The following is a 23,296-nucleotide window of genomic DNA, read 5'->3' as shown; positions in this document are numbered from 1 at the left end:
CATGTAACCCTGTCAGAGCTATTTTATATATACATGTTATCTCAAAGATTTGTCTATTAGTGATCAAAACTAGAAGTTTACATGCACTCGCAGCATGTTTTTCAACAGATTAATTAACGTGCCAAAATATAGAGTAAATATAGAAAGTTCAACAAAAAGTGTGAATTCTCCCCCAAACCAAGACATAATATTGATCATTTATATTACATTTGATTATCTTCACTTTGGCACATTTTGTCATATGATGTAATATAAAATGCAGCAAACTAATTGCTTCACTACAAAATGTAAAAGCCAAAACAAACTTTCTGTCAAAGCATTTTAATGCATTTGTACATGACTATGATTCTACTAATTGAAATGGCTGTTCTAATGACTGTCACTAATTCATTTGGGGCAAGATACATCTGATAGTTGTACAAGCATACATATATCCTGGATACCAAATTGTTATATTTTCCAGTGGCAGATTTATGGGGGTGGCATAGAGGGTGTACGCCTCCCTTGATTGGAAAATATATCATCTTTTAACATAAAATCATATATAATTTTTTTTAGCATAAAATCGTCCAAAAAATAATGAATTAGGCCCCCTATTCAAATATCCTGGATCTGCCCCTATCTTTTGCTTATACTTGTATAGTTCAAGAAGGTCACCAAATTTATTACTAAGAAGATGGGTAAACAAGTTCTATTGACCACTATGACCTCAGTGTTTATATTGATTTATATATGATGTAAAAGAATTCTGGCCTGTAAACCTATATTGTACTAACACAAATCTATAATACCCATTGACCATTTTAATCATAAACTACATATGTTAACTTTAAATCTAATAATTGTGGGGGAAATAAACTGAACAGTTTTTCTCTTTATTTTCATAGGAAAAATGCAGTTTAACAATCCTTTGTGAAAGGCTACACTTTTATCTTTTATGTGAGTCAATCCTATGATGAGATGTAATACAAAGAGGTATATGGTTCATATATTTTATAAAAACTTTTATTTACTCAACTTTAGTACATGTATGTTATTATTTAAATCCAAGGGCATTCTACAATGGATGAATTAAAGAAAATTAATTGGGCATATTTCCTATCACTGGTGCAATATGTGTTAAAAGTTTCCTTCTAGGCTACATGTAAATAGATAGATATGAAGTAAATATGCAAAAGACCAAAAAGTAACAACTTCATTGACTGTATGTTAATGCACAGAAAGATTGGCCAAAAGAAATTTACATAAATAAAAGGAGATGTGAAGTATTAGTATATATGTCAATGAGACAGCAACCCCAAGACAGAAATAACATAAATAATTTTAGAAGACAACATACAGTTTTCAACAATAAACAGGTGTCTATACAATACGTCAAATTAGGAAATTAGGAATCCTAAGTCTAAAAGTTGTGAATAAATTTAACAGAAACAATCAAAGGTCTGCCATCAACACCAAGTTCTCCAAATAACATAGAGATAAGACATAAGACAATGTCTGATGAGGTTCCTCAGGTACATGAATATAAGGCAGGGACCCTATACTTATTCTTATCATGATCAGTGGACAAACAAAACATAAAAAACATACAGTAAAAATCACAAGATGAAAATCATGTTTCAAACAATCACCAGTATATATAATAGTTTATTATGGCATGGCAAAAAAGCCTAAGACATGCTATTCTTTTGATTGACTGAAATTAATTTATAAAGTTATACTTTTTTTGTTCTGTGATTTGACATTAAGTCAGCATGAAAAGGGAGAGACCAAGAATAAGCGTCTTATTATACCAAGCAAAAAGGTCAAATACTTTACAGAACTCCAAAAAGGAATGACATTTGGTTAAATAATATGAGAAAATCCTTAACATTACAGACTTGGCCACTACATCACAAAGAAAACCTTATATTTCAACTCTTGATAGTTGAATTAAGTTTAAGATCAAGCCTTTAAGATTTTTTTTCATTTGAAAGAGTGGAAATAAAAAACCCAAATAACACGAGTATGTTGCTTCAAGAAGCGACCTTATACAGCTGATACACGTTCATGGAAACAAGATCTTACAACTGACACAAAAAGTCACATGTACATGGTAAAGAAACCCTCTAAAGGACACATGTACTTAAAACTTATACATGTACATGGTAACTGGTATTATAAAAAGTATTTTTAAAGAATCTTGTACTGTATGCAAACTTGACTTTCAGTATGTCATTTCAATGATTTATATGTCTATTCATCATTGAGCATGCTTAACAGTGTATGTAGCAATAATAACTGTTCAAAACAATTACCCCAAGTTATTTTAGATGTATTTTTAACTTTTTAAGCATTAACCTCACTCTCCTTTCATATTTTCCCCATTCTCTTGTAAATATATTGTCAATAACTAAAATAAAATCAATCAATAGACTATTATCTTAACTCTCAATGGAACCATGCCGGAAAATAGGTTTGGCAATGAAGGCATCTGTTAAGGGGTTTTGTCAGAATTTCCAATAATTTCAGTGAAACATATACAGTGACAGAAATATAGGACAAGGTGACATGATGATACAATGATGTGGGAGTACTGATGACAGACAGGTTCAATATGTTGGTGTTCGACAGACTGTATACACATTAGGTTGAGGGTATGAATATATACTACTTGCATATCACGATTGTTAACGATTTTAGAAGTGTGCTCCAAGCTGTATTTAAAACAGGTATCATGCACGTCTACCGTGTCAATGAACTTGCACAGAAGTTTCAATTTGTATTCATGTTTGTAAACATTATTAAAGACGTTTTATAAACATTTATCTGTTTATGTCAGATTGAATTACAAAATAATTTTCTCCATTAAAAGGTTCTATTGATCAGATATACATCTATTATAAAGATCATACTTGGAAACTATAAACCATTTGAAGTCATTACCCTGTATAACACCTTGAAGTTCTGTTTCAAAGTTTCAAAACTATACAGAAAAATTAACCAGTGTTATATTTATATCTATTACCAAGTTTATAAAGGAAATTAATACTTGACAATAAAAAAGTCAAACAAACTGCTCAGGTTTATATGGCAGACTCTCCTACAGAAGATCTAACAGCTTTACCTTTACACTAATTCAAAAAATCTTCTCCATTGGTGCAAACAAAAGTAGGGAAAATCACAAGTTTTCCAATTATTCTTTTATGTCACAATGTAAAAATTTGGACTGACACAGTTCGAAATTTGTTATTTTCTCAAGATTGGGTAGTTAGGTAAAAATAATAGAGTCAGTTATTAAGTGATAAGTCCTGATAGGGAACCATTGGCATATCAAGGAAACCCCCCCCCACCCCCCCTTTTTTTAATTTTTTTCTTTTCTGATTTTAATAATGTAAACGTTTCATGCTGTTCCAGGGGTGGAACATCGCCTATCAAAATGGTTGGATCCATGCATGTGAACTGTAGAATGTAAAAGAGACTGTAAGCTGACTTTCACATTCATAACTATCAGTATTGATAGAACCTATGAATTTCAGCATCATTAAACAGCCATGTCAGTAGTGTGATCCTTATCTCTGATTATCAAAACTTTATAATTAAAAATATTGAAACAAATAAAAATACAAGGGTATTATATACATTGTATGAGAAATTAAGTTTTTGGTTAACCAATTTTACACATCTTAGAAATCCTTCCAGTATTATAGATTTAAATTTACTGAACGGTGAACCATTCAACAATGTATTAACAGGAAGTCTGCTCATGTTTAACTTTGTATTGATAAATTTTAAAAAGCCACAATTTAATGGAAAATACATTTATTTACATAGTATGTACAATGTATTGGGATTTGTGAAAACTGAAGGTACATTTCAGAGTTTCCTCTTAATTTTGTTATAAAAACTATTTTTTTTCAACTCACAAATTAAGAGACCTAAAATACATAGTACTACATGTACAAAATGTAGTTTCTAAGTAGGGACAGACTTTTCCCAAAAACTTCATTTGAGCATGGACACTGCAGTATGAACATGGGGTAAAGGTCATATATACAGAAATGGATCACCAGAAGTTATTTTAGACTGATGCTCCTACACCCTTGAATTTTTAACACCCCCTGTAGATTTCCATTGATATGCCAGATTGATATTTACTCATTACAACAAACATCTATACCAAATATTATTGACCTATTACTGAAACTGAGGAACAAATCTAATCCTGAAATAATAACAGACAGAGTGCACATGAGGTCAAGGCCACAAGACAGACATATTCATTGTACTTATTACAACAAGTCTGCACAACAGCAAACCTTAATGTCCTCTTATAAATTTACATAGCTACTGAGGAACAACATCTTGAATACTTATCCTGACTACTGATGTGTGTAAAGGAGGTCACCATCAAGGTCATATGAAAGATTGATACATTTAAGTTGTACAGATTCTGCTTAGTATGAATCAACATACCAAATATTGGAGAATAATTATACCTTTATCAATCATTCCTCCAGTACAGATGATCCTAAAAATATCAACACCGATCTGACCAAAATTGGTTCAGAATATAATGAAATTATAACTCTGGTCTACATATTTATTCCACCAAAGACAATTAGAGTACATGTATGGTGAATTGGAAAAAGCTTTGCTTTATGTAATGTCTATTTGTTTTATTTTAAATAGTACAAGAAAACTTTTCTAAGTCAACAGGTTATTATATACATAAATTTAAGAAAGCTTATATGTTCCAATAGTAACAAATAATATATGAATTAATTAAGACATCCTGCAGGACATGTAAAACCCTGTATTATGTTATAATTATTATAAAGGTAGGAAGGATATCTACTACGAGTAGCTCAATGGTAATGATTAAGACATCCTACAGTACATGTAAACCCCTGTATGATGTTATTACTAAAGGTAGGAAGGATATCTACTACGAGTAGCTCAATGGTAATGAACAAGACATCCTACAGTACATGTAAACCCCTGTATGATGTTATTACTAAAGGCAGGAATGATATCTACTACGAGTAGCTCAATGGTAATGATTAAGACATCAGACAGTACATGTAAACCCCTGTATGATGTTATTACTAAAGGTAGGAAGGATATCTACTACGAGTAGCTCAATGGTAATGATTAAGACATCCTACAGTACATGTAAACCCCTGTATGATGTTATTACTAAAGGTAGGAAGGATATCTACTACGAGTAGCTCAATGGTAATGAACAAGACATCCTACAGTACATGTAAACCCCTGTATGATGTTATTACTAAAGGTAGGAAGGATATCTCTATTACAAGTAGCTAAAGGGGAATGACATCATTGAACATCGTACATCCCTGTCCCAAGGATACACTTCCTTAATCTGGCTAATTACATGCTTGGTCATATTTCCAAAACACTCCTTTACCTGACAAATGTTCATACAATAAAAAATCACAAATGAACTCTCAGAAAACAACCGAACTATTATACTGTTAATGTAAAGATATAACATGTATAATGCATACAAGTGCATCACAAAATAATTGAGATCCTGTTTGGAATTTTATTGCTATCCATTCAATTGAATTGTTTTATCTTACAAACAAATCTAAATATGATACCAATAAATAATACTCAGGTATTATACCCAGGTATTACAGTGCATTTCCTAAAACAATTACATGTTATGACAACTTATAAAAATTCAATGAACTTGAAGTATCTACTGTCTACAGGTTCAGTGTGACAGGAAACAGTTAGTCCAAAATATCTTTTGTGTTAGCACCTCAGTCTATAGATAAAATCCACTATAAACTCAGCCATTGGCTGGTAGGGTATAAAATTTAAAAAAAAAACAATAAAAGAAATAAATCCCAATAATACATGTACATGTATACATTGTATATAATAAATACATTGTAACGTTAAGAATGGATTACAATCCCTTAAGATCACATCTGTCACCCTAAGAAAGAGTAAATGGCTCTTTGTCATTTTGTAATTCAACAGTCTTGCCATCACTTACAAGTATCAATCATAAATTTAACTTTAGATATCAATTGCTTCAATGGGGAAAAAGTCAAACAATCTGCTCATGTTTACATGTATATGGCAAACCCTACTACATTAGATCTAACAGCTTTACCTTTACACTCATTCAAAAAATCTTCTCTATTGGAGCACGGAAAAGTGGGGAAAATCACAAGTTTTCCAAAATTTTATTCTTTTATGTCACAATGTAAAAATTTGGACTGACACAGTTTGAAATTAGTTATTTTTTCAACATTGGGTAGTTAGGTTAAATTTGGTTCTACAAGCAATGATTTGTATACTTTCTCTTAGGTGATTCAAAATGTAAGGTAAATACAGTTTTCATATTCTCAGAGTTTTATAAAAAACAACATCAGAGACACATGTATCTCAGGAGAGGAAAAGAAAAAGATGAAGAGATATAATATATCTTGGAGCAGGTTTTTTTTTAATCCCATAGTATAAATTCAATAAAATGGAGACCATTTCTCTTTGCATTGTTAACAGTGGAATCTATGTGATACATTTTTAAGTTTTTAATTTAACATTGATGCTAATATTTGTCAATAACGAAACCTTGTGTCTAAAAAAAAGAAACATCTAAAACTGATTTAAAAATTTATTTTTTATATGTACAAAATAAAAAGGAAGAAGATGCAGAAATGATAAAGCAAACAATCAATGCTTGTTGTGCAGGGGTGATATTTCCCTGTCATTTTACATTTACATGTATATTTGTCTTCTTTATTAGAGTGCAGACTGCAGTGTGGGGATGATAGCTTATTGCTAGTTTGGGGTTCCAAGTCAACAGTCCACCTATGGTCATATTAAAAAAAAGGAGAGAAAATGAATACACAATTCTATCAGGGATAAGTTTACAACCTGATATCCCAAAGACTATGGGATCAATAACGGGGGAGTGGTTAGTAACGTGGCTTACCTATTTTGGCTAAAGCAACAATTAATATCCACAAACATATCACATATGGTAGCTCTACTCTTTCAAAATCAAATGATAAAATCTTATATCGTTCTGTTTCGTTGTGAGATTCCTCGTGTTCTTTGGCTGATCCTACTTGAGCCCATGACAGCAGGACGAGGAACAAAGCGTGGATAATGTGTTTTTGGAAACAATATTTTGTCGCCATTTCTCAATGTATTTGTGTGAAAAGCTAAAAGATTTAAAGTTCTATCTTCAGTCTTCAAATTGTACATGATGAATCCATTAGGTCCAGTATAGTTTGTTGATTATTTCGTGAATGAAATGTGTTCATTCTTTGTGTCTGTGAAGCCGATAACGATGACCCAACAAAGGTCATTGGTTGACGTCAAACACATTCGGAAACACTAATGTGGGACTTCTCTTCCTTGTTCTTAGTACCTACGGCACTTTCACTTTCGTTTTGATTTATACATTTAGAACGTAAAAACGAAAATGTTTATTTACATTATTCGAAAACATACGTATTAACCTTTTTATTTACAAGTTTAATCAACAACACGGAAAACTTTACAACCTTGACATTAGCCAATTGGATTTAAAAATGTATATTTTTAAAATGTTATCTACATAAAATCAATCTTACTCTATAATAAATCCTTGCTAAAATTTGGAGAAATGGTATGATTACCAATTAGACAACGATTCATCAGATGATGAGAATGTAAACAACTATAGGTCAACAGATGGCCTTTGACAATGTGAAAAACCCATACTCCATAGTAAGCTATGAAAGGCTCCGGCATAACAAAATGTAAAGCAACATTCAAAAGAAAAAACCAAAGACCTGGAGCTATGTTTAAAACACAATAAATGCAATACAAATAAGGCAGAAAGCAACCAATAACAACCACTGGTTAAAAGGCTCCTTACTTGGTACAGACACATATAAACATGTTTATAAGGGGCAACCCTCTCCTAACCTGGGAAATAGAGCACAACATAAGAACAAACTTGAAAAATCATCAAATCTGCATAAAGCACAATAAGACAAAAAAAATCATGCAGTAGTGATCTTCGCGTACTCATAGTTGCTGAAAGCTAGTCTAAATAAAATTTCAACTACTTTATAAACCATGTTTTCCCAGACTAAAAGATTGCACCTAAATTACTCAACATTGTTACATTTTAGAAGTTTAACAGGTTGTTCTAATCTGGCCCTCAATTTCTGTACAACATATTTAATTCCAAAAAATTAAAGAAGGATAGAATTAATTTGCCATACAATAAAGCTTAATTTCCTGGGAATCATAATTTTTACTCACTGCATTAAACATTTTGAATTTTGAAAATTGAAATAAACATACAATAACGAGTTCATTTCCCATGATAAATGTTTCTGGAAGTGAAATACAAAGAATATTTGGAGCATCAAAGAAAAAAATAAAGACCTAAACAAATCAGCAGTCAAAACCAAGAAACTGCATTGAGGCCATTTTAAGCTTATGTATGCTGAAAAGATTTCTTTGCTAGAGGGTTGCTTTTTACAAAAAAACTACAACCAACTGTTCTTTTGAAAAAGTTGGAAGTCATTTCATTGAAAGATGATCCTGGATATATTCAGTTTGTTGACAATCCTTTCCTTGTTCATGACTATACTGAATACCACTAATCATTAGTCTTTTACATGTAATAAGCGACTACTCTGTACAATTCAGGAGCACTTTGTTTGTACCTGTTCTTTTAGGGAGTTTCAATTTTCTGAATCTTTGGTTTTAATGTATATTCATGTGGACTGTTGCTTTTTCATGCTATTTTGCCTATAGTGTTGGATGTCCTTTCATATATGATTTTTTATTGCCCTTTGACTTTTTCTTTCAATAAATTGATTAGCTGAAGTATTGACCTTCAGACATGGCTTTAGTTCAAGGTCACAACTCATTCTAAAGTTTTAGATCCAGGCAACAACTGTCTAAAGTCTTAGATCTAGGCAACAACTGTCTAAAGTCTTAGATCCAGGCCATACTAAATAAAAAGGTTAAAGTAAGGTACCACTTTCATACATGTATCAGTTGGTTCAAGGTCATGACATTGCCCTCAAACATTAGTAATAATTATATGAAACTGGGATCTAAGCATAAGGGGTGGATGGAACAGACAAGGTGATTCCAGGATACATTTTGCATGAATTCTCACAGGAGTGTTGGGATATCATTTAGATACATGGATATTTCTAACATCCCTGCAAACAAGATTTTGAAAAATACATATGTAAATTTGTGTAACCTTGACCTTCAATATATGAGCCTTGACCTTCAATATATGAGCCTTGACCTCCCAACACCCCAGACAGAATTATATGCTTATACATCTCAGATTCTCTATTTAATATATTGATAGATGGTTCAAAATTTACAATGTAAATTTTTTGTTATAAAAAAAGAACACATTCTAGACTAGACATTACTTTATTCTATTTTGTTCTTTGATTTGCACTACTGTAAAAGCACCTGAGCTAATCATGCAGTTAGTCTTTGGTCAATAATATTACATTCACTACATTTAGTATGACAATCTGATTGCTTTTTTAAGTGTTAGTTCTCAATTCAATGTTTAAAATTTGTCTCATTGTTCTCCAAAGAAACCATATTCAGAAAAAAAATAGAAAAAATTAAAATGTAATCTGAGATCATAAATGTGTATCTCTCTCTTCTTTTGTATCAGTAAAATAAACATCCAACCCATATCCCTAAACATCCAACCCATATCCCTAAACATCCAACCCATATCCCTAAACATCCAACCCATATCCCTTTTTCCAAATAATCAAAAGTTTTCTGATAATATTGAACTAAGATGCTCATTTATACCCATGAGTTGATTTATTTTTTCAGTTATCTCCCCTTTTTTTACTTTAACAAAGTTATTAAATCTGGATATGGTTTCACTTTGTGTAATATTTGTGACTGTTAAAATATTGAATCAATCCACCAGCATTTACTATGTGCAACATGTAATATTCAATACAAACTGCTTACATATATATAAATGTGAAAGTATAAAATATAAAAAAAAACATTCAGTATTTCATATAGTGGAGTATAATCAAATTAATCTAATTAATATTGTAAATTATATAGTAAAGGCCTAATCAAAATAATTTTTAGTCTGTTGAATCATAAAATAATTATAAATTTGCATTTCAAATATCAAAATTTCTTCATTTTGGATACATTTTCCACATTTACATGGAATAAAGTTATAAAGTTATTGTTAAAAGTCAATTCTTATATAAAATAAAATATGTAATTAAGTATTGCTTAATTATAAATTTCCTAAAAAGAAAGTTTTATAAAAAGCATAATTGAAATTAAAATTTTAATCATTTAACTCTATTTTAGTTTTCATAAAATCCAAAACAGCAAAATTAACTGGATTGGCCTTTAAGCTTTTAAATTCCCCTTTAAGCTCTCTCTTCCTATACAAAGCAAATTATCACAGAAGCTTCTATGCAGAGAAGTATGTTATATTTTGAGACAAGTTAGTCATATATAAATCACAGAGGAATATAATAATCACAGACTATGGTAAAACATATAATCATAAATATAAAATTTAAATAACTAGACACATTAACAAATTAAATTAAACAATATAATTTATAACAATCTTTATTTATAAAATGTATATACTAAAAATTGAGGCAAGTTCTAAACATCTGATATCTCAGTTTTTACCAGAAATAACCTAAAATATTTAAATAACATGAATTAATAATTACGATAACTCTTATCAAAAGTAATACAGACAATTTTCTGTCCAGCCAAAAAATAAAATGTTTTAATAAATTGTCTCTTACTAAAATAAGAAACTATGTTGTCAAAGCCGAGAGGGAAACATTTTTTCTGCCATAAGTTTTCAAGGCTTACAAAAAATGACACAAGTAAGCTAGAATTTTACAACTGTTAAAATAAATCCTGTCCTATTACTTCATTTTCTCTGTTTCCCTTGATTTGTTTGTTCCTGCTACTGTAAATTCAGAAATTATTACGAGGTTTTAATTATTGCGAAAAATGCCACAGAGTTGTAAACGCAATAATTAAAACTTGCATTTTGAAATATTTTATATGAATTAAACAGGATTTTTCTCAAAATCGTAAAAATTAAAATCGCATTTAAGTCTAAAATGACAAAATCGCAATAATAAATGCACGCAATAATTTCTGAATTTACCGTATTCAAAATGATTAGTGATTTCATAATTGTCAACAGAACTAGTCAGAACTAAAAATTTTTAAAAACCTTAAAATCTTTTCAAAAGAGAAAAAAAACAAAAAAATCAAATGTTATCAAAACAAACACCAATTTACATTCCCAGGGGAACTTTATCCATTTATAGTAATTATAAAAAGTTCTGACAACTATTGAGATGATAACAAAAATAAAAACCAATCACATTTCTTATATATCCTCTTCCTTATTATGATAGCATGGCAGTTAGCCCTGGACAGACCCTGAAGGATATAATTTACATAATTAATGACAATTAATATGTCCTTAGTGGTAAATACATTCATATGTTGTTTATCAAAATAATTGTAATAAATACCATGAATATTTACAACTTTATATATTCATATTTAATATAAACTATGCAGTGATTGGTTACATAAACCAAATTGATTACCTTTTAAAGTACTTGTGACATTATTTTTTGACATTATTATATGCACTATTATACTTTTTACGATCAGACATTAATAACAAAACAACAGTCAAAATTAACATTTATATGATTAATTATTCAAGCTAGCCATGGGTGATGTTAAGAGAGCAATTATCAGCTATACCTGGTACCTATATCTACTGGTTCCACATTATACTAATAATTTGTTTATTTCAACCTCATTAAGCTTTTGGCAATCGTGTGTGTATACAAATCTTACTGGTCTTTTAAGAGATTATGGAATGATTTATGATTTCGTTTCTCCTTTGCAATACATTTTCTAGATACATCTGATTTTACCTTATGAATAATAATTTTATGAAACTTGCATTATGATTTACACTTTTGTATTATTTTTTTGATTTTTAAGACATTTACATATATGTTAGGTTTTTCATAGAAAAAAAATTTGCATCTATTGATCCAGTGTTTGAATATTTCAACCTTCATTTTAGGCAAATGATCCATAATTTTAAAATTTAGAGATTACAACATTGCTTTCCAATGTTGTATTAAATAAAGGGGATGCACTTTAATTGGATTTATTACAGGGTTCACAAAACTTTGTTTTTTATATGACAAATGGTGTTACAAGTTTCTATATATTATTAAGAAGATATCTCTCAATTTTAGGATTATTTCTCTGATCTTCATAATTTAATTATATTCTTTGATTTCCAAAGTGTTATTGAGGTAAAATTTAAATATACCTTAATGCTAAAGTATAAGGTGCAAAATATTCCATATAGTTTAAAATGAGCTTTAAGCTCTGTCTGTTTTTTTTCTGACATGTCATCTTTGGTTGTAACTGAAATATCTGTGGTCCATAGTCAAAACAGCAGAAAATATTAATGTCAAAATATTTCCATTTTGTCATATCAAGAAAACATCCCTAACAAACACAGTTAATAATATTTTCATCTGTTCATATTAAAAAAAAAATTGAATCAAATGTTAATTCAATAAACGATTATTTCTTATCTTATATATTGTCCTAATTCCATATATTTATAGACCTTTTAAAATCTGTATAAAAACAAACTATGTCATGATTTTTGAAATGTCAAGCACTATAATAGGAGAGTTGAAAATAGATCGTGTTAACTGAGACTAAAATAAATACAAAGTAATAACCAAAATGGTGAGGCCAAGCACCTTTCCAGTCATGGTAATGTTTGAAACAATGAACTTATAACCTTCCATAAACATAAAGTTCATGAGCCACAATCTTTAAACAATACATAACTACCTGAACAAAAAAAATAATTATGAAATTTTGTAAATAATAAAAATTCATGACTTATATATGATTTATAACAATATAAAAGATTTATTATGTTATTTTACTGATCTAAAACTTATTACTGTCTTGAGTTTCATATGTAAATGAATTGAGTAGTACTGTGCTTCTTATTTCAGTCTGATGTTTTCACAAACACACACAAATTTGAAATTGTATATAAAATGACTAATTGATATGTTTTAATGAGATTCATACTTCCATAGATATTTTTCCACTTGATAAGAGATTTCTATTCATTTCAAAGTGGAAAAATATACAAAATGTATCAAAATATTTCCTCCTTTGGGAGAAAGTTTTATTTCACATATTCATTCTGTAAATAAACAAATGTCATAGAAATACTTCTGAGCAAAAATCTTATAACAGAACTAAAACCTGTATGTTACCAAAAATAAAAATAAATTTTCAATCTGGAATGTTTTAAAATTTTTGGTACATAAAAGACACAAGTGTATTATTTCTTAGCTGTAGCATTTTTTTTGTAGAAATAAAAGCATACAGATAAACTGTCATGGAAATCCTACACTAGTTTATTTCATCCATTAGGGAGCTACCATTTGATTTTTATGGGGGGCTAGGATGAAAAATTTTGTCCTGCCTTTTTTTTTAGTTGTAATCTCGGTCGTGCCTTTTTATTTTTCACTTTATTCGGTCCTGCCTTTTTTTTTATTACTTTATCCTGATTTTTTATACATAATTTGTCATCCTGCCTTTTTTTTTTGCCAAGTTGCTCATCCTGCCTATTTTTTTACTCAAAACTTCTGTCCTGCCTTTTTTTTTCAAATTTCATCCTAGCCCCCCCATAAAAATCAAATGGTAGCTCCCTTAGCAGAGAATACACTGCTATGAAAACTCACTTACAATATCAGTGACCACTACTGACCACTACTGACCACTTCTGAAACAAACATTTACTATTTTTACTTTACATACAAACATCCTCAGGTTTGGGGTTGGTTTTTTTTTCCAGAATTTTATACTAGACCCAATACCGGTAATTGGAATGGAGAAATCTTTTATTAACCATATTACATACCTTTATTTTGAAAAAGAAGTAGTGACATAAATGCTTTTTTATTATTTCAGAATACGATTTCACACAGTGAAAATATATGATCCCTTTTCCAGCTATAGATGAAAAAAAATTCCCACAACTACGAAAAATGTAATTCAGTTCTCTCCTAGAAAAACTTAGACTGCTATGAGATATTCTGGTCCCACATTTAGGAGTACAAATGATATCTTTTCCTTCAAAATAAAACTAAAACTGCAGTATATGACACCTGTGCTTTACAGTGAAGCCTTACATTTTTCTTCCTTCAAAGGCTAAACCATGGTTTTACCAAAGCAGCCTATTGAGCAAGAACTTGGATTTTTACATTTCTAAGTACATGGCTTATCTTTAAGTATTAACATTCTTTGTTATAAAACTTCTACAAAGAAGTTACATATAACATGATCAAATACAATTTTCTTTGTTCGGAATCAACTTAACATTGTGTGATTTATTCAAGACTTAGCTTCTAGTTTAGGAATCCTTTATTCAGTGGAAAAAACTTATCGAGTGGGTGGAATATCATTCTATCTCCAATTTGAACTTTGGTTAATGCATGAAATATTCACAAAATCAATAGTTATTTCTATGGAGTGATTTAACATGCATTTTTATTAACTATGATTGGTGTCCAAACTGGTTCTGTCCTTGTTTCATCTATACTGCTACTACATAAGTTAAAATGTTTATAATCATCTCATTCCTGTCCTTCTAGGTACGCTGTACTCATCATCATCATCATCATCTTCATCATCTTCATCATCATCATACATCATTGACTAAAACAAAATTCTTAATTAATTACATAATGTAAGTTATATTATCACATATTTGTTACGAAAACATAGGGTTTTGCATATGTAATAACCACACTCATATTGTCCTACTCATATTGCTGCCCGGGGCAAAAAAGTGGTTATTGGTTATTGTGCCCCAATTCCAAATGACGTGACGTCAATGCGTCCTTAACGACAATGGCGAACAATGACAGTGTTTGTATTGAAAATTATGAGAATTATGCTACAATGGCCACTAGTAACAATGTCCAACCAACTATTATCGATTTAGACTATTACCAATGCAGTAAATATTAAAAACTAATGGAAAATGTGATAAATCTTTTCAGATTTTACCAGTTGTGTTTATTAAATAGTTATAATTGAACGTTTTTCTCTTTTCTGTAGAACTTAAATATGTGATAAATAGATTATAACATGTCTTTTCCATATTTGCCCTGGTATCATTCCTCAACCCATAACGGCTTGGCTAAAGCCTCGGGCTGATATGGGAGTCTCGGGATGATACCAGGGCCAATATGGAAAAGGGCATGTTATTATCTATAAATATTGATTTGGAGGTAGGGCTTGTGATTCCAAAACTCAAAGCTATTTAGAGCTTGATATGGTATATGGTAAAGAGATGCTAGTCTATTGTTTAAGACCATATGTTGACCGTTAGTCTTTTGATGTTATGTCTTAATGTTGTATACCAACACATCTCCTAAGACTTTTACTTATATTGAAGCTAGAGACTCTGATGAACTGTTTTGATCCAATGATGAATATGTTGAAACAACTTTCAGGATCATGTTTTCTGGTAAAAAAAAGCAACAAAAATACGAATTTTTTTACTATGTACATCTACCCAGTCTTCCCTTTCTTCAGTTCTCTTCAGGTTATTACTAAATATCAGTGTATTTACTAATTCTAGTTGCAGGAGGAAAAACTAAACTTTAATGATGTGTCCTCAAGGGAAATAAATGAAACACTATTTGACATATACATTTTAAACATCACAAAGGAGTAAGTTCGGTAAGGGTCATATTTGGCCCCGATTATTAAGTTTAATGTTTCAAGATAATAAATATTTTAAAGAGATAAAAAGACATGTGAGAAAGTTGAATGAACTTTTTTTGTCAAAGTTTAAGTTTTAAAGCGTTGATTTTTACATCCCAAATAGGTCAAAAATAGAGATTTTTCCAAATTTGACCAAATCGTCAAGATTTCAACCAAATTAAGGCCTAGGAAACATAGAGCGCAGGCGTCAACAAACTAAATATTCAAGTCAGATATGTAAAATGTGATAACAAACATTTAGTTAAAAAAGCTTTTTTGTCAACGCATTCGCTCTATGTTTCCTGTCCAAAAAATCATTGGAAATTTACCCGTTTTCATTAAATTTTCGTTGAAAATCAAAATGAGTGCTATTTGTGACATCATGAATAGAACACAAGTACGTAAATTTTCAACAAAAAGACATATTTTCTATCTAGTCATTTTATTAGCTATGATTCATTGTGATATTGGTCAATAAATCCCAATTTGAAATTGTAGCTAGAAATAGGGGGCCGTTTTAGGGTGTTATCGAACCTACTCCTTTTGTCGGATATTTGGTGGCTTCAATTCCATGTTTGTAAACGTTTTGTAAATGTACTATTTAATAGTGTTTTCTTTCACTTGCTTTAGAATTGTGAAAACAGTGTTGTTTTTTTAATTGTTGACTGATGTGTCATTCCTTAAGTCAATTTGAGACCATAAGATGTATGGGATGTATAAATACGCAGCCTGTCGATCCGGTCAGAATGGGGACATTTAATCTGATGCCACGTGTAGAGAGAGTGCCACACTTTAAACCCTTGCAACAACTCTTTGAGGAGTCCATATGTTAATATGGTTAAGTTAATAAAACGCATTTGACTAGCAGGTCGAACAACGGATGTTCTTAAACCCTGCTGACTGCCATGGCAATTGCCAAATAAATGGATCACCAGATGTAACAAAATGGATCTTAATTATTAATTTAATACCAAACAGAAAACAATAAACTTGCGGAAACGATGGTATACCACAAACATGAGGTGCAAAAATTTGTACACCATATCAGGATTTCGACAATTAATGTCTCTTCAGTGATGTTAAGAATCAAAACATTATTTGGAAGGTTTACCTCAATATATACATATCAATATGTATTAAGTTATGTTTTAATTTTTCAAAATCAAAATCAATGTTAGCACCTATAAAAACAATATTTAAAAATTTTACTACTGTGTTAATTTGATAACCTTTAAGAATAAGTTTTACATGAATTTGGTTAAATATACTTACCATGAATTTACATTTATATTATATACAATATTTTTGCCTTCATTACATGTTCTCATTGCAAACATATTCTACGTAATATAAATGTAAATTGAGGTTAGTATATTTAACCCATAAATTCATATAGAATCTCTTCTTGAGATTTCAAAAATAACCATTTGTTCAAAGGATCTATGAGTTTACATGGATCATATCTAAATTTACAGGCTCTATAAACAACATTATTGTAAAATTTAGGATGTGATATCTAGTTTTGATTAGAATTCATAGGTACAGCCAAGTTTCCTCACCAAATATTTGTATCTATCAAAGAATTTGATAAAGGTTTTAATTAATTTGTGGTAACTTGTGTGGTAGTGTAGTGTACAGATGAAAAATCATAACTGTCAACAGAATTGAACGGACCATCAAAAGCACGCAAATTTATCCAAAATAGTTAATTCCATTAATTTCATACGCGTTATTATAAAAATTAATTACAATATAAAAAAGAAGATGTGGTATGATTGCCAATGAGACAACTCTCCACAAGAGACCAAATGACACAGAAATTAACAACTATAGGTCACCGTATGGCCTTCAACAATGAGCAAAGCCCATACCACACAGTCAGCTATAAAAGGCCCCGAAATGACAATGTAAAACAATTCAAACGAGAAAACTAACGGCCTAATTTATGTACAAAAAATGAACGAAAAACAAATATGTAACACATAAACAAACAACAACCACTGAATTACAGGCTCCTGACTTGGGACAGGTACATACATACAGAATGTGGCGGGGTTAAACATGTTAGCGGGATCCCAACCCTCCCCCTAACCTCTTTAATAGAAGTGAGGGAACTTGTTAAAGGGAAACTTCGCAAAAAAATGAAAAATTGATATTATGTTCATTATGTATAAAAAAGCACAAATTCATAAATATTAAAGTTTTATTCTGCTAGATAAGAGATCACCATCGATTTTAAATTTAGAGTATCAATTCTCCGCATGCGGCCATTTTGACATCCTCCCTGAATAGAGACCACGATATATCTATAAACCACAAAGGACCAAAGCAAGCAGTAACCTAACGTAGCCGTAATTGAGTGTATATATCTTGTCAAGCGTACGGTTGTTTTATCCGACAAGGAAAGCATTAACAGTTTCCCGGGTCACAAAAAAGATTATAATAGGCATGGTTGTGCATGGTTGTGCAACATTTCCTAACTAACTTGATACGGAAAATGTAATTATATATTTTTTTTAAAAATAACTATTGTTTTCAAAATGTTTTTTTTAACTAAGTTTTTGAAACAAGAAATGTTAATGGAAATTAGTTAATAGTCAAAGTTCAAAGTCATAAATAAGTGTTCTGTGTAATATTGTTTTCGAAAATCTAGTTTGTTCATAATTCTTTTATGTAATAAACTTATTTAAATAAATTCGGACCTTCCCTTATCTGATCACTAGCATGGCTAAAGAAATCCCAGAGGTATTGTGAGGTGACACGTCCAGGTATTCAAGCGATTTCCTGTCGGGCTTTAAAACTCTTATTACACAATTTCATAAAGCAAGTTCGTGCATCACTTCACTTCTGAGGGTATTGATCAGTGTACACGGCCGACTAACTTGCCGGTAACTTTCCATTTTGAAACTATCAGGTGTAATATACATCTTTGTCTTGCATGTCCGATAGTGATATACTAGTCATTACTAAACTCATACGCTTGTTTATAAATAACATTTCTGGTGTAAAGAATGATATTTATGAAAATCTAAATAATTCCAAAAAAAAAAGATTTGATAAAATAAAAAATCTATTTACATATTTTCCAAGGGTAAATTGGGGAAAATGTAAGTATATACTCGTTGTCAATAAGTATGGACATTTTGAAACATACAAATATTGATTTAACAAAATGTACGCACTTGTCAATCATTGGTTTATACGCCTAGATAGAAGGTTACGGAACTATAGATAGTCGCAATTTAGAATATATACATGTACATTGAATATACGAGAGAAACATCCAGAACCAATCTGATTTAAATACAGTTCGATATCTAACTTGCTTTGGTTCATCGAAGTTATGGACATAGTAAAATCACAGATTTACTTTTCAATAAGATTATTTTGAACAGTTTAAGAAATTCGTCATCATCACAATTGTTGGGTATAATGTATAATAATGTGAACATGGTTCTAAAAGTACCTGATGTCAATTTTCCTGTTCCGACATGCATGTAATATATATGCCACTGGACGTACACTAATGATCCCCAAAAAGCCTATTTGAAGAAATATAGAAACTTCACTGCGGATAGACTGATAGTAGTTGTATTAACGTCTGGTCAGCTAGAGGGTTGATTAATTTATTTAGTTAGCTTGTGGTGGTAATAAACCATTCCAATATTGCACTTATGCATAAAATATCAAATGAGAGTAATATAAGAGAAAATATAAATACGAAAAGTCGCATATCTGGTACAAAAAGTCTCACCATGAACTATAGGATTTTACGTACGATTGTCATTCTTAATCGAAATAACGGACAGTCATTTAAATACATGCATGTACGCTGTGATAAAAAGGGGTGTCGCAGTTGCATAGTATTCATCATAAATCTATTTCAAATTTATACGTTATTTTTATAAGTTAACGCAGAGACATGTATACATCTCTAGCTAACGACAATCAACTATATAAATATCTGAATCTGATGTGATTTACCGTTCATCTCTTTTTTTTTCTCCTTTTTTTTTATTTTGGCAGGAATATATACATTGTAAGATATACTGTTCCCAGGTTGGGGGGGCTGGAGTTCATGTCTATCGAAAGTTACAAAATAAGAACGGTGTATTTATGAATTTACAAGAAGAATTCTGTTCTTGGGCGTAGTTTTCTTCTTTTTATTAGTTCAGTGATTTATATTGAGAAAAAAAAATCTAGTCAGAATTTAAATTAAATCGTTCTGGCAATCCCCCACCTAAGATGCCTCTAAAATCATGAATGGTCATGCTTCACAATCATCAGAATTTTCTTTGCATTGGTACATTCTGTATCAGTAGTGATTAACCTTGACATTTCCGGGTATAACAGAGCTACTTGTATATTACCTGTATGTGGTTAGGTGATCTTAGTTGACGTCCCATGAGGTCTTACGTATACAGGTTCACATTTATAATGGTTTCTGATATAACAATTAGGTTTTATGACATTCACACTTCTGCATGTTCTGTATACCAAATTCTTATCTTTTTTTCAGACCGAATGAGGATGTGAATATTTTCCAGGAAAAATATTGAGTATCAAATTAATTTCGGGATTTTTTTCTTTCTTGGTATTTAATCACAGAAATTTAAAGAATATACTGCTTGTCCGTTTTAGGAGTATTCTTGTCAGTTTAAACAGACGTATATATGTCTCTGGTTTAGAGTGGGTTTATGAATGAATGATAAGTCTTGCAAAGGTACAAGATATAAAGCACATTGAAAATTGATTCCGACGGTCTTTCTCCATTCAAAAAAGGAAAGTTGACGTTAGATTGATTCTGTTAATTTTTTAAAACATCGTTGGTCAAATAGCTAAAGAATTTATACGTTGTGAGATTTAGAATATTTTAATCAGGCCATTCCCCATTAGGTAAATGTAGATCGCTTTGGACGGACCAAACTATATTAATGTAACTGATAATTTTCTCTGCACATTTAAATAAATATTCAAGGTTACCGATGATAACTTGAAACAGTACAGTTTTGATTTATACGCTCGTTTTCGTGAGCCATTTTTATCTATAAAATTATTTAATTGAAAGTAAATCAGAATTTCGATGTTACAACAAATTGATCACCTATTTATTAAAAAATTTAGCTAACGCAAAATATTAAAAAATATATAACGGCGATTCAGTTATTTTGCCACCATATTCCTCCCCAAATAATTAAAAAAAATATCCTGTCTCAAACCCGCACTTCTGTTTTATCCTTTTTTTCCAATGTTTTTCATACCTACAACGGTGAACCCTTGAGGCCAAACAAAACTCTTGTGAAGATCAAAAGATTAAAATTACATAATGCTAATCTTTTAATAACCGTGAATTTAACCACGCCTTTACCAGGTGGTGTCAGTAGAATACACATGCATTGTATTTACATAGTACTAGACTGAAGCAAGGATTTGTATAGTAAGACAAATCATCAACTGAAGTAATAGGTGAGAATACAAACATGCATTTTTACTACACTATCAGTTATATATGTTTGTTCAACATATCCGTCGGAAAAAAATCATAAAAACATTCTATTTACTTTTATTACTATAATCATATCAGAAATCCTTAAAATATAAAAGGTGCATTTTAATTTTAAAAGTTCCACGGCTGATCACTTTTCTTTCTGAATTATTAGTTGGTTAATAGCTACGCCAAAAGTCGTCGATGCGCTTTAAATCGCGTTATAAGATGATTAACGAACAAGACTTAAAATGAGATTAATCCACTCCCGGCATGCAAAAAGACTTAAACTACGTCACAGAAGTCAGGAAGTTCGAATAAATAAAATTAATAATTCCCAATTTTCTTCTTTATTAGTGTTCATATCCAGATAAAACTTGGTGAATATGTTTTTTATGGTATTATGAACATAATAAGATGATAAGTAAAAAATCGCGAATTTTCCCTTTAACAGTACAGAAAGATTGGTTGTAGATCACTTACTAGAAGTCAAGATGAAATGAAATTCGAAAAGGTTTTTGTGTAGTTTAGGAAACCAGTACATAGAAGAAACCTTTAAATTTTCACTCTATTTTTGAAGGTGGACCATATTTTGGTCCTTTTTTGAGTTTATAACCTCTCAGTCTTGAATGATGTTAAGGTCCCCTGTAATAATATGGTCATAGGGATCATATCTTAACTTTGACATTTCATAGTGTCATATTTAAGGAGAATTTTTTTCTATACTGCATACTTCAAATGTCTTATTGCTACCATCAGAAATAGATATTCAGTTCAAATTTTTCTTATCCATCATTTTTTACAGTATAAACTTTGCCATTAACTTACAGTATTACTTATTCTAACTCTCCTTGCATCTGATGCTGATGCAGTAGCTGTTGATGTGTCTCCATATGTGTATGTGTATGAGGATCCTGTCCCTAATGTGTCACTTCCCATTGTACTAGAACCTCCTGATAATCCACCTAAAGTCTGGCCAAAATCTGCATGCATTCCTTTAGATGCTTGTAATTTTCGCTTGAATTCCTACAAAATATTTCATAAACTCTTAACACAGAGATATGTCTTTATGTAATTTTGATGTTAACATGCAAATGCTTATATTAAAATGGCAATACTTCAACAAGTAAACTATGTAAAAAATCCTAAGTCAATAAACCATGACTGAAGATTCAAGTCCAGATAATCTAAGGGGTCCGGGATTAATGGATATGAGATGTGCTAATGTTGATACTACACACGAAATATCATTGACTTACCATAAGTGGTCCCCCTCAAACTTACCTAATCAGAAACTTTAACATTAACTAAGGGAATTTTTTATAGTCAATAGACCATGACTGATAAGGCTGGGCCCAATTATCTCCATGGAAATGAGATATCCAAATGCCCCTTCAACTGCATACTAAATATTGTTGACTTACCATTAGATCCCCTTAAACTGACCTAATCAGAAACTTTTGCAAATTGTTGCTGCCACAGATGCAGCCAGAAACATCACTTCTAAGTCTGCCATCATAATTTCATTGAGGCAAGACAAACGTAAAATAGTGTTCCAGTGTACCCTGAATCAATCAGTTTTCAAGATTTTCAATGCTGTTTAAGGCACAACAGCTTTGAAATTTTCACTGAAATATTGTCAACTATAAGATTCTGTACATTTCATTGAAAAATATGAACATGTTTTTTTATTTTTTCAAGGGCATAACTTTGCAAAAAAATAATACAGAATATATTTAACAATATTGTTATGAAAAAGCTTGTGCATAACTCTATTACTAATTCATAGAGAACTACTTTGCCTATTACTAATTCATAGAGAACTACTTTGCCTATGTTGAAATTTTTCTGAGGTGGTGAAGGATAATTACTATGTGAATATTTTCCAGTTTTAATTCATATGTTTTGAGATAAAATTTCACTATTCATGTACACAGA

General features: G+C 30.6%; 2 protein-coding genes across 2 annotated transcripts in view; both read right to left on the bottom strand.

Moving 5' to 3' along the window:
* Nucleotides 1-7,368, bottom strand: part of LOC127700870 (probable Na(+)/H(+) antiporter nhx-9) — a 34,388-nt gene extending 27,020 nt beyond the window's left edge. The window contains exon 1 of the mRNA XM_052204568.1: nucleotides 6,956-7,368. Within this exon, the coding sequence (XP_052060528.1) occupies nucleotides 6,956-7,163 (208 nt within the window). The 5' untranslated portion in view covers nucleotides 7,164-7,368. The remainder of the gene's footprint in view (nucleotides 1-6,955) is intronic.
* Nucleotides 7,369-10,600: 3,232 nt separating this feature from the next.
* LOC127700877 (CBY1-interacting BAR domain-containing protein 1-like) overlaps nucleotides 10,601-23,296 on the bottom strand; it is a 29,032-nt gene continuing 16,336 nt past the window's right edge. The window contains exons 10-11 of the mRNA XM_052204577.1: nucleotides 22,187-22,384; nucleotides 10,601-14,817 (exon numbers count right to left, since the gene is read on the bottom strand). Of these exons, the coding sequence (XP_052060537.1) occupies nucleotides 14,731-14,817; nucleotides 22,187-22,384 (285 nt within the window). The 3' untranslated portion in view covers nucleotides 10,601-14,730. The remainder of the gene's footprint in view (nucleotides 14,818-22,186; nucleotides 22,385-23,296) is intronic.

The sequence above is a fragment of the Mytilus californianus genome, unplaced genomic scaffold (genome assembly GCF_021869535.1).
Source record: "Mytilus californianus isolate M0D057914Y unplaced genomic scaffold, xbMytCali1.0.p SCAF_5, whole genome shotgun sequence".
NCBI classification, from domain to species: Eukaryota; Metazoa; Mollusca; class Bivalvia; order Mytilida; family Mytilidae; genus Mytilus; species Mytilus californianus.
The sequence above is the reverse complement of the archived record's forward strand: the minus strand, read 5'-3'. Positions and strand labels throughout refer to the sequence as shown.